This window comes from Corvus cornix, chromosome 4 (genome assembly GCF_000738735.6).
Source record: "Corvus cornix cornix isolate S_Up_H32 chromosome 4, ASM73873v5, whole genome shotgun sequence".
In the NCBI taxonomy this organism is placed as follows: Eukaryota; Metazoa; Chordata; class Aves; order Passeriformes; family Corvidae; genus Corvus; species Corvus cornix.
Window position 1 is genome coordinate 70,508,082 of NC_046334.1, and position 15,063 is coordinate 70,523,144.

The 15,063-nt window shown below is 48.5% G+C and overlaps 1 protein-coding gene across 1 annotated transcript; it reads right to left on the bottom strand.

Annotated features, from left to right (window-relative positions):
- Positions 1-187: 187 nt before the first annotated feature.
- On the bottom strand, positions 188-15,041 carry PANK2 (pantothenate kinase 2). Its single transcript, XM_039551188.1, is given in 8 exon segments — positions 188-1,272; positions 1,907-2,032; positions 3,575-3,698; positions 3,938-4,114; positions 5,115-5,368; positions 6,527-6,879; positions 14,772-14,816; positions 14,819-15,041. Coding segments are annotated over 8 exon segments (1,293 nt in total). The 5' UTR covers positions 14,982-15,041; the 3' UTR covers positions 188-1,221.
- Between the last annotated feature and the right edge of the window lie 22 nt (positions 15,042-15,063).

Sequence of the window (15,063 nt, forward strand, 5' to 3'; positions counted from 1 at the left end):
GGGAGTGTTGAGGTCAGGGTGATGGTCATCCTGATACCCTGGGATAATTACCCTGACACCGTGACCTGATCTGAAGGATCTGAACAGCTTTCCCTGTGCTCCAAGGAGCTGCTCACTGGGAAGCCAGAGCACTTCCAAGGCCGTGTCTCCATGAGCTCACATCCCAAGGGAAGGTGCAGATACCTCGTTGCTTTCAGAGAGCATTTATTGAGCGTGCAGGATCCATCCCAACCCCCCTTCCCCAGGGTGCAACTTCCACAGGGGCTCCACACTGCAGCATCCCGCTCGCAGGCTGTGTGGCAGCATGCACAGGGAAAAGAGGGAGTACAGCATGCAGGGAAAGGGGAGGATTCCCCCAAAATGACAGGAGTGTAGCCTCTAATAAATGTAACATGGAATACTACAGAGATCCAAGTGTGACTGAAGGAAGCATCTCTTTGGTGGAGTTCTGTGCAGCTGAGTTTGGGAGAGAGAAAATCCCAGACAAACAAACAAACAAACATCCCTATTCCATCCTCAAATTTAGATCTCAAGGCTGGAGGCTGACAGACACCCCTAACACCATCCCAAAGGGTGCTGAGGACTGTGTAGGAGCGCTGCAGGCTGAAATAGGAATCACCCTGAGGCACAGATCCATGCCGTGCTGTACCTTCCGTCCCTAGGACGGGGATAAGGACATGTGGAACAGGATAAACCCTGGCTGAGAGCACAGCTGTGTCACACTGTGGATCCAGTGGGCCATATGGAGTTACACACCAGGGCTGTGCTGATGCTCTTCCCCCTTCCCAGACCGTTTTCCAGCACATGGAGAACCTCTGATTGTGAACACAGAACTGACCTGGGCACTCGGCACTCCAAGGAATCCCAATGGACGGAGCAGAGTGCCCGTGCACTGCTTTGTCACCATCATTAAACACGGAGTAAAACTACCTAAAAAGGGCAATTTCATATGACTGAAATGCCCCACAGACCTTCCCATGCACCCCCATGTCCAGCCAGTGTATTCCAATCACATCCTTTGAACAAACCTGCGCTGTAATCCCAGATGGATTTCAACTCTTGCAGACACCCATCCCCGCGCTGTCCTGACAGGCCACAACAGTGGAACAGTCACAGCAGGGGCTGTGACACGAAACGTGGGCTCAGTGACCCCCAAACCACGGGCTCAGTGGCCCAGGGAGTGACCTGAATCCATAGGTCCAACAGAGATCCTACACAGAGTCAGGCTGAGTCCAGGAGTCCCAGGAGAGCGCCGACTGCGCCGAAGTAACCCTGAGGAGCAGAAGGAACATCCAGTGAAAATCCACCTCACACAGAACAGCAATACCCATGGAATCAGGGAATGGTTGGGGTTGGAAAGGACCTTAAAGATCATTCAGTTCCATGTCCTGACATGGGCAGGGACACTTCCCACTATCCCAGGCTGTTCCAAGCTCCATCCAACCTGGCCTTGAACACTTCCAGGGATCCAGGGGCAGCCACAGCTTCTCTGTGCCAGGGCCTCCCCACCCTCCCAGGGAACAATTCCTTTCCAATATCCCATCTAACCCTGCCTCTGGCAGTGGGAAGCCATTCTCCCTTGTCCTGTCACTCCATCCCTTGTCCCAAGTCCCTCTCCAGCTCTCTTGGAGCCCCTTTAGGCACTGGAAAGTCTCCCTGGAGCCTTCCCTTCTCCAGGCTATTAAACACATGATGTAATTTTAACAACATATAAAGGAGAGGGGAAAGATACAACTACAGGGAGGTACTTTATAAAATAGAAAATAAAATAAAATATAGCTGTGGCTGTAGCAGCAAAGCCCTGAGAGCCTCCAGCACTGTGCACCCAACAGCTCCACTGGCTGTTTACAGAGCACTCCAAGGATTTGCATTTTGCCATGAGACAAATTTTAAAAAGGAATTTCACCTCATGTTCCAAGAAAAGTGCTTTTAACTGTCCCTTTGACCAGTAGTCCAGGGCGTAGGCCAGGAGCCTCATGGAGATGGTGTTGATCCGAAGGAAGTTGCCCACAAACACCACACGGTTGATGTTCTGCAAGTGTTAAGGGGGAAAAAAAGGAATATTAAGGCTAAATTCTATTTTCTGCCTGCAATGATGAAAACCCCCCCCTGGGGATGGGGCTGGAGCACCAGGAGAGGCTGAGGGAGCTGGGAAAGGGGCTCAGGCTGGAGAAAAGGAGGCTCAGGGGGGACCTTGTGGCTCTGCACAAGTCCCTGACAGGAGGGGGCAGCCGGGGGGGTCGGGCTCTGCTCCCAGGGAACAGGGACAGGAGGAGAGGGAACGGCCTCAGGCTGGGCCAGGGGAAGCTCAGGTTGGATATGAGGGAAAATTTCTTCATGGAAAGGGCTGTCCAGCCCTGGCACAGCTGCCCAGGACAGTGTTGGAGTCCCCTTCCCTGGAGGGATTTAAAAGCCGTGTGGATGTGGCACTTGGGGACGTGGCTCAGTGGTGGCCTGGGCAGTGCTGGGGGAATGGTTGGGCTTGATGATCTTAAAGGACTTCTCAACCTAAACGGTTTGGAAATTCTATGATTTAAGTGCCTGCTGAAAGTGTCTGGCAGAACCTGCAGAAAACCACCCACAATTCCATTAGAAAGCAGGACCAGGCCATTTTAAGCCAGGCTCTTCCTCAGACTCTTGCAGAAATTCCCAGGCCAATCTACAGCCTTTCGAACTCATGAATTTGGATAGAATAGCTGATTTTCCTAGGAAATCCTTATACTGCCTGGGAACACTGATCATCAAGTGCCATCTCCCTCTCTCCTCCCAGCTCTGGCCTTTGACTCATCATGAAACACCTGAGTGACTCTACTGTTAAATGGGGGGAAAACAAACTGATTAGGAGCCCTTAATCAAAACAATTTGTAAAGAAAGGGAAAGACCAACCAAGTAGTGGTATTTTGGATTTAAACCAGACTTCCAGCCTTACTTTTCCACCCTAAAATAGTTCTGATGCAAGCTCTGAAGCTTTCTTGTTCTCCAACAAGAAAATAATTCAGTTCCTCCTCTTACTGAGGAACCAGGATCAAGTCTTACCTGCTCCTGAACTCACATCCTTCTACGGATTTTCCCTCCCTCCCCACATTGATTAACACTTCCCCTGAACTATTCAGGATCCTCATTTCATTCAGCTGAGCTCCAGAGCAAGGAATGAGCAGATACATTAGGAGCAAGGCTGTTTAGGACATGTCTTGCCTCATTTTGGCAGCAATGAAGACAGAGCCAGAGGAGTCAGGAGGATGCTGGATGCCATTGGCCCATCCCATGGAAGCAGGCTCAGGATGGTGTGCAGAGCATGTCTCTGCTCTTTCATAGCCCTGTACAATGCTGCTTGACATGAATGCAACAAGGCAGCACTGTAAAGAAGCTGAAAGCACAGAGATCCAGCAACGGCCGTGGCAGTGGTGGGGCTTGGCCAAGAAATCCAGCACAATTCGTAAAAACAACACAGGAAAAGATATCCAGCCTCTACACCCTCTATCCCTCCTTCCTCCTCTCCCAGTGGTCCCCAGAGCTGTCCCAAAGAGAGGCGTGTTCCTCAGGCAGGCAGCAAGGGAAGAGATTCCCAAAATACCTCATTAAGGGCACACATCCGCGCTATGGAGCCAATGTTGTTGGTGATGGTAATCAAAGTGGCCTTGGCCAGGTCCTCCTTGCTGACAGATTCCCTCTTCTCCTTGCTCATCATGTTTCCAAAGCTGTAAAGACAGTTTCAGGGTTAAAGGTCCCATCAGAATTCCAGGAGAAAACAAGAACTGCCAATTTAACCAAAGTGATTCCTCCTGAAGGATTGACTGCTACCTTTAAAAAGCATTGCTATCAGTAACTTAGATCTCTTAGGAACTGCTGCTCTCTTAAGGCACCTAAATCCAGTTTTTCATCCTTGCAGGATCTCCAGTGGCAATCAAACCAAGATGAGAACCAGGCAGGGTGATACCTGGATGCCACAGCCCAGCCTGGCAGCCCAAAGCGCTCGTAGTCTCCTCCGTAGATGTCCCGCACCAGTTTGTCCACCTTGGTGCTGTCCCCATGGGACGCCATCTCCAGGGCCTCCTCGAACGTGGAGCAGCCCGTCAGAAGGCAGCAGAGGCCAAAGAAGGTTCCCCCTCCAAGGCTGCAAGTAAAGCAAAATGAAGATGAAAGCTCACATTGTTCAGCTCTGCGTTCCAGTTAGCTCAGGTCACCCCATTCCTGACACATTGTTTTAGGGAGAATTATCTTGGAAAAGCAGCATTTTCCTGAAAGTCTGTTCCTCTCACATAACTTACAGCCTGTGAGGAATCCCTTGCCCTCACAGCTTTGTGCACAGGCCATGTTGTGAAATGAGACCTCCATTTTCTTATGTTACACTTTCTTCCCAGCATCCAGAGATGTTAATCTGAAAATAAGTATTAGTCCTGAGGGATAACTGGAGTGTCAGGGCAGAGATATCCAAAAGTTGGGGGAAAAACTCTGTCTTGTTCACTTTACTGTGCACAGATGCCACTAATAATGTATAGTAAGAGTAAGAACTGTACTGAGAGGCTTTAAAATTATTATTATTATCATCATCGTCATCATCATCATCATTATTATCATCATAATCATTATTATTATTATCATCATTTTTACTCCTACTGTTACTTTTCAGGGAATTCAGGAGAGCTTAAAGCCACAGAACTCTTTGGCTTTGCCAGGACACAAGAGCAACATCTTCAAGATGGGCAAGAACTGGGGAATTACTGCTATGCCATTATCCCTTCCACCAAAATCTGGCAACTTTTGGAAGTCAGGATGGAAATCTCGACTTCTTGGATCAAAGCTACGAGTTGTTAACAATCCCTAACTATGTGATCTTATAAAATAAATAAATAAAGCCCTTAAATTCCTGCAGCAGGGCAACTAAAAGACCAGCTTTGATATAGACTGGCTGCAGTAAAGACACCAAAACATGAAATCCAGATCCTCTTTTCCAGGAGGGATTTTTGCTGGCAGGGAGCAACCGCAGTAGGAGCAGGAGCTTGGTCATTCCTCTCACCACCTTTATTGCAGCTCATCCCTGAAAATGCCATTTACAAAGCAGGAATGTGCTCCAGACCCTAAAATCAAAGTCCCTTTACCCCCTCAGCACTCACCTGGTGCCTGTTACCCGTTTATAGTTGTCTTTGGAATAGACAGCCAAAATGCTGACCCCTGAGCCAATGTTCACCAGAAGGAGAGGATAGGGATTCTCCAGGTTGAATGGGAGCTTCTGGCACCTCTCAGCATCCGTCGGGTTCTCAAAATAGTAACACTCTGAGTGTCCATTGAACCCCACGGAATCAATGTACAGCACTCCTTTCACAAGGCAATCCAGCTCATCGAGCTTACAAAGCTCAAGGTCACCCATCTGGTGGGAAGGAAAAAAGAGGAATATTGAAGAAATAGTGAGGGATTTGAAGGGTTTATACTCAGGGCTGGAAAAATGCATTCACTGCCAGCTCAATCCAGCTGTGTCCATGCTCCCTGCAGAGGCTGAGGGAGAACAGATCACAGGAGAGCACAGGGACTCCTAAATACCCCAGCCCTCAGGTGTGGAACAGGGCAAAACCATCTGGATCCACAGATGGACACAGAGTGAATTCCAGCAATTCCCACAGGCCTGACTTAGGCCCTGATGCTGAGGCACTGGTGTGAAAAAGCCAGGAAAAATGAGGAGGGACTTATATTGTTTGACCAAAATATCCCACAAAACCCATCCAAAGGAACATCAAAAAACAGTGAGGAAGTTACAAGATCATTTTCCTCTCATGCCACTGCCTTGACCACACAAAATGGGATATTGGGAAAAACAACAGAAAGGGTTGTGTTACCCAGAATAGTAGTGGAGTCTGCATTCCTGGAGGGATTTAAAAGCCACGTGGACGTGGCACTTGGGGACATGGGTCAGTGGTGACCTTGGCAGTGCTGGGGGAACAGTTGGATTTGATGATCTTAGATGGCTTTTCACCCTTAATGATTCTATAAAAGCCTTTTTATCTGCATTTTTCCAAGCCCTGACTAAACAAGTATTTATCATGTTTTTCACCATGAACAAGGATCCCACTTAGAATGAAGTCACATGATGATGTCAAATCCCAACTATGAACTTCCTGACAGTTACATTTACCACAAAGTCTGCCTGAACCTCAACCAGCTCATTCACATAGGTGTCAGAAATGAAACCAGGTGAGCAAAGGAAGAAAATAAAGCAGGAAAAAGACAACAATGAGGAAAAAAAAACAACAGCACAAGACTGAGATTAGCACAAGCAGAGATTAAAAACAGAGAGGAAGATTTGTAAGAAAGATCATTAATGAATAATTTTAGAGTTATGTTCAGGGCAGAAAGTGTTTTAATTTGGAGATGCCAATTTGACTCCACATGCCAAGTTTAACTGGAGTTAGGGACAGCGTCAAAATGAAGATTTAGAGAAGCTTTAGAGTGTGCAGAGAAAGTTTTCTAGTTTTAAGCTTTCAAAGAAACGTCACTACCAGATCCTAACGGTATAGAAGCCAAAAATGCCTACTGTGCGAAAGTCCTGCTCAAATTTGTACGCTCCACCTCCCGTGGCACATAAGGTAGTATGGAGGCTCGAGAAGTGCTTTTCGCTTCCCATTTGGATAAAAGCAGGCATGTCATGAGTAGGAAAGCGTATAAAGTGCAGATTGCCTTTACGTCCACACAGGGTAAGGTCCTTGAGCTCGAGGTGCACATCCCGAATGCCTGTGGAGCCATAGGCTACGTTTGATGTCAGGTATTTGCGGATGCTTTTGAGGTTTTCCACTTCTTCCTCTTCCTCTTCGGCCGTGATGTCCTTGGGTTCAAAATAAACCAGTTTGACCAAGGTCCCTCCGATGTCCAAGCCAAACCAGGGAAAGACTGCAGAGAGAAGACAAAGAGAAAATGAGACAGGGTATGGCACAGCCATAGCACAAGCACCTTTCTAGTGGAAGGTGTCCCTACCCATGGCAGGGGGTTGGAACGGGATGGTCTTTAAGGCCCCTTCCCACCCAAACCATCCTGTGATTCCATGAAAACAGTTTTCATTGAATTAATTAATGCAGTTCTCTAAGGACCCATGTGGTCTCTCCATTTTCAGGAATGTTGGCAGCCTGGTCTGTCTTTGACAAGAGACAGCTCCTATTTAGAGATCCCTCACATTCAGGGGCTCCGAATATTTGCTGTACAACACTCGAACGCTGACATTCCTCCCCACAGGTCTGACAGCATCCATACCCTTGCCAGATCCTGCTGCAGTTTAATCCCCAGCTATTCCTTTTCCAAAGTTCTGAACCAGAGCCAGAGCCACGGATAACACCCGTGCTTTTACATCAAAGGGATGTACAAACGTTCCCTAATTACAACAGAGCTGAGGTAGACAAGCAATCTAAGATGCCGCAGGGAGACAAAAACAAATGTCTAATTGGATTATTTTATTAGTCAAATTCCCCCGTGGTCCAAAATATGCATCAGTGTCAGGCCCAGCAACATTTACAGCTGTGTTAGATAATGAGCTTCTTGGAAAAGATCAAGAGAAACCCCTGATCTGATGGAATCTGCGATTAGAGCTGGGAACTGGAACAGATTAGTATCACTATTAATGAGCTAAAGGAGAGGCTGGAGCTAATGAGATGCACAGGCTCCAAAGCAAAGGGAAAAATGTAGCCACATGTTAGGGCTTATGGGAGCAGGATTCAACCCTTATGGTAGCTTCCAGAAGGAAAAAAGGAACTCTTAGAAAATAAACCTGAATCATAGAATCATACAGGTCAGAAAAGACCTCCACAATCCCAACTATTAACACAGCACTGCCAAGGCCACCACTGACCCATGTCCCCAAGTGCAACATCCACACAGCTTTTAAATCCTTCCAGGGAAGGGGACTCCACCACTACCCTGGGCAGCCTGATCTAATGCTTGATTGCTCTTTCCATGAAGAAACTTTCTCTAACATCCAATCTAAATCTCCCCTGGCCCAGCTTGAGGCCATTCCCTCTCCTCCTGTCCCTGTTCCCTGCCAGCAGAGCCCGACCCCCCCAGCTGCCCCCTCCTGTCAGGGAGCTGTGCAGAGCCACAAGGTCCCCCCTGAGCCTCCTTTTCTCCAGGCTGAGCCCCTTTCCCAGCTCCCTCAGCTGGCTCCAGACCCTTCCCCAGCTCCGTTCCCTTCTCTGGACATGCTCCAACATAGACGTTACCAACGTTCCTCTGGAAAACAGCATCTCAGGGTTTAGTAAAACTCTTTATCTGCAAACAGATAAGGGTGGAACATGGAGAAGCCCTCATCCCTCTCCCTTTGGAGCAGGAATCCCTCATGTCAGGCTCTTCAGGGAACAATCTTAGCACAGGCAGAGCCTGACAGGTTGGAGGACACATTCTCTGGTAGCTGTACAGGCCCTTCCAGAGCTTTCCAGCTCCCAGGAGCTCCTGGCACCGGCAGCTCCCCAAAGTATTTTTAATCCACCAAGTTATTTTTATGTATTTCCGTAGAGGCCACCCCCAACCATCACCAAAGGAAATCTTGAAAGAAGATGCAAGTTCTATTTTCGGAGACACATCCAAATCCCAATCACTCTCCATTTCTGAAGCATTTACTTCAAACAAGAACAGACACAAAAATAACTTTTCATGAATGAAAGGGAAAAGAATCTGAATGGCAGCCCAGCAGAGGAAGGGAGCAGGGGCAATCCAAGGACTTTTACACAGGCAGATAGTGATATGACAAAGGGGAAAGGTTTTAAACTAAAAAGAGAGATTTAGATTACATATTAGATTACATTTAGATTACATTCTTCCCTGTGAGGATGACGAGGCCCTGGCACTGAGAAGCTGTGGCTGCCCCATCCCTGGAACTGTCCAAAGCCAGGCTGGATGGGGCATGGAGCAACCTGGGATAGTGGAAGGTGTCCCTGTCCACACCAGGGGGTTGGAACAAGATTGTCTTTAAGGTCTCTTCCAACACCAACCATTCCATGATTCCTGGAATATATTTGTTCCTGTCAAAATATGCAATTTGATTTCTGCATTAGACTTTTTTTTTAAAGCATCCCCACCATTATATTTAGACAACAATCTTCCCCCAAACTCCCTTTGCCAGGCTATACAGGGGTAAAAATGGGGAAAGAGCAGAGGTTGGGGACTTGGAGATGGTCTCACTAATGTGCAGCAGGAAAGACAAACATCCAAAAACACGGTGCTCTGAAGCCAAATGCCTGAAAATGCCACAGGAGCTGCTCCATCACAAGCTAACAGGCTCCTACTTCCCAGCACTCAGCTGGCGGCACATGCACGGCTTCAGTAAAGTGACAGATTTGTTTTAAAGTTGGTTGTGAAGTTCACACACCAAACTCCTACACTCAGCAACACAAACCTTCCAGATTTTAGGGCAAACACCACCTGGGTCCATCGGTTTAGGCAGCTTTCCTGGTCACAAAAAAAAGAGCAGTTCCTTGGAAACTTCACCCCATACCCAGTACCATCAAGACCTTAAATTTTTTATTACACATAAATTTAATTTTTATTTGGGCAGAACATCAAGCCTGGAGTTAAACCACACCAGTTATCCACTATCTGCCTCACCAGGAACAGGGAAACAGGAATGATGCCAGCAGGAGTAACTGCAACCAGGCTGGGCTCACGGGTCACTATCTCTACTCAGCACTGGCCCTAAAAAGAAAACCGAGCCCCCTGAGCTGGGACACAACTTCTGACCAGAGCTGGCTCACACATCCCTGTGGCACCAGCTGGAAAGGCTCCGTACGGAGCAGCTGGCATTCTCCATCTGCAGCAGCTCAGCTGTACCTTCCCTGTAAGTCACCAGGGATAAATTTGAAAAGACAGCCTATTAAGGTAATTAACTTACCCCAAATCATTGTTAATTATGGATCTCTCATTATATACATCCTAGCCACAGGTTAAGAATCCAAGGAAGAAATGTGTGAGCTCAGAATTAAGTACTTCTCTACCTGCTGCAAAGGATTCCCTATGCAGTAACACCTGTTGGAGAACTCAATCCATTACAGGGACAAAACTTCCCTATAAACCCTTTTTTGCAGGAAAGAGGAATGGCACACAAACAAGAGGAGGAAATCATTCCAAGGACATGAAGAACTGGGGATTTTTTCCTGACACTTACAGGAAGTCATCCAACAAGAACATGCAGGGCAGTGACAGCTCTTCCATGTCTGAGAACTAGAAAAATCCAACGGAGGGAGGAGGAAGCTCTCTTGGATCAACGCCATCACCATCTGCCACCAAGATTTCTCCTGAAACACTGATTTATTTTTTTTCCCAGCAGATGAAAGCCATCCAGAGATCTCTCCCTTGTAAGCCTCTGAAGCAATTTTTCCAAGAGAGCTGCCGCAGATCTCGAGGAGCAGCGGGCAGATCTCGAGGAGCAGCGGGAGAACTGCCGGCATCCAGGAGCCCCCGGGCATCCCCGAGGCAGATTTTGCTCAGTCAGAAGGTTCTGCTGGAATAACCAGACACCAGCATCAATGGCCAGGGCAGGAAATGCAAACACTGCCTCTCATCACCTCCTCCCTGCTGCTACTTGGAGATCTCTGTGCTGGGATGAGTCTCACACATCTCCTTTCCAAGTGCTCCCTTTCCAAGCGCTCACCAGCTGGAGAACAACGGGAAGGATGGCAAATCCCGAGGCTGGCAAGGGAAGCACATCACTGTATGGACCCCCTGGGCTCGCCTCCTGCCCAGCACCTTCTGGGAAATGTTTAGTTGTTCCTTGGGTGTTTAGGCATTTCCAAGAAAGGCAGGAAATCCTCTGCTCTCAGCTCCAAACCTCCAGCAATCTGTCTCCTTAGAGAAACTCTGTTGCTTTACTGGAGGATGAGAGCCATGAATCTCATTCTCAGTGAGTTGGGCAGAGAAGCTGTGGCTACCCCATCCCTGGAAATGTCCAAGGCCAGGATAGTGGATGGTGTCCCTGCCCATGGCAGGGGGTGGAATGAGATGGTTTTGAAGGTCCCTCCCAACCCAAACCATTGGCCTGACAACTTGCTATCCTCGAGCACAGACAATTTTAAAAGAAGCTCTCTCTGTATATTTTCAGGCAAACAGCTCTTTGTCTTAAAAACAAACCTTCTTCTCAGGGGCAGATCTATGGATATACAAAAAACAGCAATAAACAAAAGACTGGTCTGCAAACAAAGTTAAGGGCTCACAGCTCCGACTAAATAATCCCAGAAAAGCTCAAGGATACTTTGTGTGCCCACAGCAAGAGCTGCCACCCTCCCTTCAAATCCCTTTCACAGTCAGACTGTAAGATCTTTGGGGCAATAAAAAGAAATTGCCTTTATCTGATATGTAAATTACTTCATAAAACTGAACACTGTGTAAATAAAAAAAGCCCTCAACAGATTTATTCTGGAAGCTGCAGAACTGTCAAGATGAAAGAGGTGATATAATTAAAGATCTCCATGGTGGATTTTCATCACAAAACAAGCAGCTCGAGTTGTATTTCAGAGTGATCCTTAACTTCTGAGCCAATTATATCAGGAGCTAAAAAGATTAGTCTGATGATTTAGTTCAGCGTGTGACAGCACCTCTAGGCTTACTCTGAAATATGCAATATTATATTTTAATAGTGTTATACCATGCTGGAAAATTTACAGTTGAGAAAAAATACAATTCATTAGCACTTAATATAAAGTGACACTAAGTCTACATTTCCTCCCATCCCTAAAAACAGGCTCTGACAGGAATTCATATTTCATACACCATTCCAAAACAGAAAAAGATATTTAAACATCAAAGCTTAAATTTTGTACTACCAAAGAAGTGACAAAACAGCATTTTATTTTTATCTTTTCTTGGATACTTTCTGTATAGAAAATTTAAAGTCGTGTCTTTGCACGATTCTGATAGAAGATACTAAAACTTTTTTAAAAGCAATCAGTTGAAAGGAAAGAATATTTTTTTCTCAGGGAACAAACAAACAAGCTACAGAAGGGAGAAGCACATTTTGCTAACCAGGGAAATAACCTAAACTCATCTCTGTTGAGTATCCCAGGATTTCAGGAGGAGCAAGGAGAGAGTGGAGGAAGAGGAAAAGGGGAAAAAGCTGATGAACTGAAATGCGGATCTATTTCTCTTATAAAAAAGATTCATTAAAAAAACCTTCCCCTGCTCATTATGACCTGTTCATCATCAGGTTTCTGCCTTTGCCCTGCCCACAGCCACAGCTCCCTTATGGACCATGATGGGAATATCCTCTTTACTCATCTGGGATCTTTCCAGTCCAATTTTTTAAGTATGGATTTCAATAATGGCACTGATAATTCAGTATCAGAAGGGAATTTTCCTGTGTTGTCCCTGGAGCTGATAAAGTTTTTGTATATGACATGTCTGCCTGCACTAATAACCCTGTCAGGCTTCCTTTCCCAACACAACACTCCAAAGCTTCAAGAAATCTCCATGTTTTCAGGGACACTTCTCAGACCCTTCTGAGAGCAACAGTGTCCTTGACTTCTCCCCCTTCTGCCAAGGGCACACGGAAAAATCACACTGTCTTCAGTAAAGTTCCTTAAGTGCACCAGAAAACATTTCACTGAATCATTCAGGTCGGAAAAGACCTCTGAGATCAATTCCCACCGTTAACACAGCACTGTCATCTTCACCCCTAATCCATGTCCTCAAGTGCCACACCCACATGACTTTTAAACAGGGATTTAAACTTCCAGGGAATGGAAATTTAGCTGGGATGTTTGGTGCACTGTTTATTTCAGATCTATCCCAAATCCAGCCTTCTTCCCTGATCTCCGCAGTGAAACAGCCCTGACTGTACCTAACAGGCACAGAGGGACGAGGAGGAAGGAGAATCACGAGCCTGCTGAAATCCTTCCACTCCTAGGGAAGCGGGGCTCATCTGCCAGGGCATCTGCCAGCACAGCCAGGCAAGACAAGCCTCAAGGTCACCCAGCTCGTTTGCCACATGCCAGCACCAGACAAGTGGGAGCTAAAGTAGGATATTTTTGATCCCATGCCCATTAAGCGCTTCCCCTTCATTCTGGCTTGAGTCTTCCTTAAGGTGGGATGGAGCATTTTAACTCTGAAACTGATTTACTGTGACATCAGGCACTGTCCCTGCTAAGGGACACACTTGCCCCAGTCCATTTCTCTTCCAATTATCGCAAGAATCATTTAGGAAAGTCAGACTACATTGTAATCCCAAATCACACCATGCTGACCTTACAGACTGGAAGCTGCCAGAACACCTGTTTTCCTTAAAGTGTCCCACGCCTCTCTCAGCATCCAACTTTAAACCACATTTTCCAGAGAAGACACAGAAACTGCCCCGAGCAAGGCAGAGGAGAATCATCACCTAACGCAGAGCTTTAAGTCCTCCCTCATTCTCATACCAGAGATCTCCTTCATGTCCCTGCAGCCTTTTAACTAACAGGTCTCTAATTAACAGCCTCACGGATCCCTATTCCTATTTTTCACCCTAAGGGCGAAAGAGAAGCTGCCTTTTTCACCAGCAACCAAAAAAAGATCAGGAACACTCTTAAAACTTCGCTCGAATACAGTAACAACATCTTGGTGCTGCCAGTCACAGCCGAGATGCAGCAGAATCCTGATCCCTGTTTTCAGCCCAGATTTCTTGCTCACATCTTTTTAACAGCTGTGCAGGTACCAAGGAATTACACCTAGGTTGTTTCATTTTCAGGTATGGAAAGTTCCTTCCAGGAGGAAGGACTCCAGCAGAAGTCAAGGAATAATCGCTCAGTTCCTCCTCAAACATGGCTGAAGTCAGTGACAGCCACGGCACCTGCACGGCAGCTCCTGCTGCTCCCAAAATGAAGGCTGCCATCCATTTTGCTGCTTCCAGTAGGACATTTACAAACGTGGTTACAGGGATGGGGTGTTTTCCTTAAAAAGCCTGGTTTGATCTGTGTCCAGCTCCTGCCAAACCTGTGGGGTTCTTCCCTCCCAAAATTTAAACTATTCCCTTTGCTCTCCATTGCTTTGCTTTCACAGTTACCAGTCCAGCCCCACAACCTCACACCCTGGTCCCTCCATCTGTCCTGCTGTGCCCTATTCCTCACCCTCTGTCACCAGCTGCCTTTCCTTCCTTCTCATCCAAGGTCCCCAGTTTGGGAACCTCAGCATCCACCACAGCCCCATCCCGTGTCCTGCCCCACCAGGTAGGTGTCACCTCATCCTAAACCTTCAAGAGCTCCTGGAATGCAGCTTGTCCCATCCTTCACCCCAACCTCCTAGCCCATGTCACTGTCCAACCGTGTCCCCACCGTGCTGTCCCCAAACAAGCCATGCTGTGCCCATGCCATCACCCCACAGCGCTGTTCCCAAGTTGGCCATGCTGGACAAGTCATCACCCTACCGTGTCCCTCCGTGCTGTCCTCAGACTGGCCATGCTGGACAAGTCCCCCCTCCACTGCGTCCCCACCGCGTTCCAGACTGGCCATGCAGCGCCCATGCCATCACTCCACTGCGTTGTCCCCATACTGGCCACGCTGTACAAATCCTCACCCCACCGTATCCCCGCCGTGCTGTGCCCACGCTGCCCATGCCGTGCCCATCTCACAGCGCCGTCCCCGTGTCCCCATCCCTCCCTGCTGCGCCCACGTCGCCCCCAGCCCCACCTCCCCAGACCACGCCCCTGCAGCCCCCACCCGCCACAGCCCCACCCACCGCGCTCATTACCACAAGCCCCGCCCCGCCCCCTGCCCATCCTCTCAGCCCCCCCGCCTCTCCCCCCCTCCGCTCTCGCTCCGTTCCCGCTCCCCCGCACTCACGCGGGCGGTTCTTGCGGACCGAGTCCCGCCGCTGCCGGCTCACGGACCGCCGCGTTCGCGGGGCTGCGGACCCGCCGCGCTGTCCGCGCCCGCCGCGCCGCCGCTGCTCTGCCGCCGCAGCTGGGAGGGCCCGGCGTCCGCGCCGCCACCCCGCCGCCGCGGCTTCTTCTCCTCCTCCGCGCCATCGCCACAGCTGCGCGGCGGCTCCATCGGCAGCGCGGCCCGGCCCCATGGGCCGCCCGGCCCCGCTCCGGCCCCGCTCAGCCGCCACCGCCGCAGCCACCGCCCCCGG